Source organism: Hordeum vulgare, chromosome 7H (genome assembly GCF_904849725.1).
Source record: "Hordeum vulgare subsp. vulgare chromosome 7H, MorexV3_pseudomolecules_assembly, whole genome shotgun sequence".
In the NCBI taxonomy this organism is placed as follows: domain Eukaryota; kingdom Viridiplantae; phylum Streptophyta; class Magnoliopsida; order Poales; family Poaceae; genus Hordeum; species Hordeum vulgare.
Genome location: NC_058524.1, coordinates 612,750,018 through 612,754,215, shown reverse-complemented (window position 1 = coordinate 612,754,215; position 4,198 = coordinate 612,750,018). Strand labels below are relative to the sequence as shown.

Below are 4,198 nucleotides of genomic sequence, written 5' to 3'. Positions count from 1 at the left end.
TTATGGTGTTCGTTGTGTTGCTACCTTGAGATCTTGGTTGTGCTTCTGGTTGTTAGCTTTTATATAAAAAGTGCAGCAAGAGCCTTTTTCGGTAAATGGGGCATCTCATCGAATGGACAACGTAAACTGGGGGTATTTCATCAATGTCGAAGTAAAAGAGCCTAGGGCAGATGGGTAAACTGAATGTATATCTAGCTGACAGCAATGAAAGTACGGCACAAAAATACTTATTATAGCCTCATGAATATTCCTGAGTCTTCACTTCTAGCTTAACTTGCACATTAAATGGAAAATATCTTTTCCCCTGAACTCAAAAACTGAAATTTCTCTCATGTGGTGGACAAAGTGAACAAAGCTACTACATCTGAATTACACATCCAACATTTGCCTCTTTCTCTAGATCATGAAATTACAGATAACACAGTACAAGCAAAATCCAAGCATTGGATTGAGTATCATCAGTAATATAATTTGTTTTACATGTATATATAGTTCACATCTGCTGGCCCTTGTACAAATTTCACTGCACAAATGGTATAAGGAAATACTCTGCATAGAATAGCTGCATGAAGGTGACACAAAACGTGCAAATAATCATTAGGCATACATAGTCAAAGTCTAATGGTCCAGAGAATGCACAATATAAGCCAGCAACTTAATTAATTACCTTCCAAATGAACATGTAAAATGATGTGACACGCGCTTGGTTTTCAACCTCAAAGTGCTGCGCTCTCTGCCAAAGTGTCAAAGCAAGCAGGCCATGACCAGACACCTGGATGATCAAAGCATGCAAAATTGCAACAATGGAAGATTTCTTAGCTTATAAATTGTTTGTATTTCATTCAAATTCTGGATTTTACAACGGATAACTCACAGTGATGATCTTTTGAAATAGGTTTGTGGATGAAGCTCCTACTAGAGTGGCAGCGCCATAGGCTGTCAACAATATGCTTATGCAGAGCTGATACACCTACAGTAGGAAAAAATAAGTTCAAAAGGGGTACCAATTTACAGAGGCATATGTTTTACTCGAAACACTTCCTGAGATATGCGGGTCTGTTCTTACTCTTTGAGGCCCCAATCTCACACTCAAGGATTGGATACCAAAGTCTCGATCTCCATCAACATCTGGAATATCCTGAAAGTTCAGGACATAAATTAAAAGATACGTATGATGATGCCAAAACTATTAAGTCATTGCATGTTTAATTACCTTGAATAGTGCTATGACGGCAGAGAAGCAACACATAAACAATGTTGCAAACACCAGCGATTTGGTTGCTGCCAATGGCCTTTTCAGAACATGTTGCTGCCAAATGAATCATCAAACAACAATGAAGGAAGCCAAATGAGTATGAATTTCCAGTGCTACTGAAGATATGTACTGTGCTAAGTACCTGCATATGTGCAAAGAAAGCCAACTGGACCAAGATAGCCCTCACAAATAGGATACATGATGCAGCGAGGAGCGCGTGCCGTTTCCACCGGAGGAACGGAGCCTGAAAAAGATAAAATATGAGGAAGATGATCACCACTTGACATTTGATGGATTCATGGAACTTACTTTGCAATTTACATCATGGTAAAAGCTACTTACCTCAATGGAGTACGCACTTCCAAGAAGGAAGCTGACAATTAAAGCACACATCAGTGGCGCCGATCCGGAACGTATTCCTATGCTAAAGCTCTGAAAACAACGAAACTTAAGGTATTTAGACATGAAGCCTATTTTTCTCACACTAGAACAATGTTGTGTTGAACCTAATATACCATGATCAGGAATGCGAGTACTAAGAAAACTCCAGTTGCTACTGAAAATTCCCCAGATGCCAATGGAAGACCTGGCTTGTTGATCTCCAAAACAGGGTATAATTTAGTATAAATGATTCTACGATATAAAGGATTAAGAAGGTACATTTAATTTTTGAAATCACAAGGAAAAAATACTACCTTGTCAATCTGAATGTCATATAGCTGATTCAGCCCGACCACATAAATGTTCATACATAAAGCAGCAGTCAAAGCCTGCACACAAAGAGGAAATTTTAGAGCTCTTTATAAGAGTTGACGGTGTAAATTTATCATATAACAAATGGTTATGTATATTGCTAAAGCATAGTACTCAGAGGAGATGCAAATTTATAATACCTCGAGATATCCTCGTAGTACCGTGACAGTAAAATCATCTATGCTCTTCATTGGCAGGAGAGACACTGAAGTTATACCTATTATCTAACAATATAGTCCACATAAGAAACATTGCATTGGACAGTGTGCATCAGAACTATACATGTGTAAATTTGGATCAAAGATGCCAGAGCTCACAGTGCCAAAAATTGTGTGTGGCCTGCAAAATTCATAGAAAGAGCGCAATTTCTTCAAAACATCTCCCCTGATTTCCTCAAGCCGATTGGCGTTGGAACCGTTTTGATCCCAATTAACCTCGCTGCATCCAGCTTGGAGGGCTGGATAATCATCGCTGCACTGTCTCTTTGTGTTTCTTCTAGGCCTAGCAGCTTGAGAAATGGCACTGAATTTATGCATTACAGTAGTAGCACTGCTGTTTAGAAGGAAGCCAACGGAGATTAGCAAGATGCATGGCGATAAACAAGACGTCACATGGATCGGAAGACGATTTACTTACCTTTGGCACTGGCCTGCAAAAGCTTCCACTGCAAATCGACCTGTAATTTGCAAAATGGACGACACAACGGTTATTGAATTGGGGAGGAAAAAAACAGACTTGATAACTTCCATTTGGGTAAGAAACTACGGATATTCCAACACTTCTATCAACAGAAAACCTCTTTTATGCTGTTAATCTGTTGTAAAAGAAACACCAACCGAAGACATGGCATATTCCAGTTCCTCCATGGCCGCATGCATCCCTCGATGCAGAGGCCGGGGCGTCGCCTCCTTTTCTAAAAAAAGAAAATTCCAGTTCCTCCATATATATATAGAGAAATTTATTTTCCTGGCACTCATTTTGAATCCCATCCTCTATTCTAAATAGCAACATATATATCCCTCAGTAGAATAAAACATAACAGCACACAATGTTGTCAATCATGCGATCTCTGAATCCATATCTGCGGTTCGGAGGTTCGATTTGTCCCCCTTATTTTCCAGTTCTCATTTTTCCTGACTGGAAATGTTGATTTGTACCCAAAGAAGATAAAAACAACAGCACCAGCAGGCAAATCATCAATCAAGAATTCAAGATACAGAACGGACGTATACCTGTCCAGGATAATCTCGTCGTTCCCAGCCGAGCCCTACATCTGGGCCCTCTCCTCGTATCTGCATCACATACACAAGACGGAACGGCGGATGCCGAGTCAAGATAAGAACCCTCAATCCGAACCAAACCAGATCAAATCAAATCTCATCAAATCAAATCTATATAACCCTCCCTCAGTTCGAAAAACAAAACCTAATCTAATCTCTAACCCAAACAAAAAGACCCGAGCGAGATCTCTCCGAGGCAAGGAAGACTAATATGTCGATCGAGGAGACGTGATTGCCTGTTAGCAGCTGCCCCGCCGCGGCCGCCGCCGTGACGGCTTGCATCCTCGCCGGCCGGGCGGCCTCCGGAGGAGGAAGTTAACCCGCGGATCTGTGTGAAAGGAGGGGGAGGAGCAGACGGGACGGGAGGTTCAGGCCTTCAGGGGGAGGAGGGGGTTTATGTGCCGATTGATTACTGCATGGCGTGGCGTGCGTAATGTAATGCAATCCGGCTGCATGCAGGCGGATGCGCCGTGTGATTGTAAAGAAAAAGACGGAGGCGCCATGTGATTCTAAAGAAAAAGATGGACGCGCGCGCTAGCTAGCTGGTGATGGTGCAGTGCGGTGGACTCACTGCCGGTGTGACGCACAGACGTTTTGGCAAAGTCGATGACTTGCCAAAACGACACGATCCTCGGTGGAGCGAGCCATGCATCCTTTTTCGGGTGTGCGTGTGCGTGTGCGTGTGCGACCCGGTCGTGGAATGGTTTTTTTTCTTATGCAGGCGCAAACGTTTTTATACATGCACATACATTCATCTCTATGAACGTATACATGTACACCCTATTCTTATAAGCATCTCTGAAAAACTGAGATGACATTTCATCTTGAGATTTACAAAGTTATTGTAGACGCCTCGTCGTTGACGGAAAAGTCTCCTCCTACTGAAAGCGTATCGTCCGAAATCCTGAAA

The 4,198-nt window shown here is 42.1% G+C and overlaps 1 protein-coding gene across 3 annotated transcripts; it reads right to left on the bottom strand.

Moving 5' to 3' along the window:
• Positions 1-369: 369 nt before the first annotated feature.
• LOC123409986 (homogentisate geranylgeranyltransferase) lies at positions 370-3,733 on the bottom strand. Of its 3 annotated transcripts, none has more exons than XM_045102856.1 (14): positions 3,525-3,733; positions 3,241-3,300; positions 2,645-2,684; positions 2,326-2,560; positions 2,149-2,232; positions 1,951-2,025; positions 1,771-1,845; positions 1,598-1,687; positions 1,398-1,499; positions 1,214-1,309; positions 1,067-1,138; positions 875-970; positions 668-772; positions 370-562 (listed from the first exon to the last, which is right to left on the bottom strand). In XM_045102856.1, the coding sequence occupies exons 1-14, from the start codon at positions 3,568-3,570 to the stop codon at positions 521-523; spliced, it is 1,218 nt and encodes a 405-aa protein (XP_044958791.1). In that variant the 5' UTR covers positions 3,571-3,733; the 3' UTR covers positions 370-520. The 3 variants fall into 3 exon arrangements, with proteins under 3 accessions (XP_044958791.1, XP_044958788.1, XP_044958789.1); XM_045102853.1 differs by having other exon boundaries at positions 1,771-1,854; positions 3,525-3,729; XM_045102854.1 differs by having other exon boundaries at positions 1,771-1,854; positions 2,326-2,557; positions 3,525-3,729.
• Between the last annotated feature and the right edge of the window lie 465 nt (positions 3,734-4,198).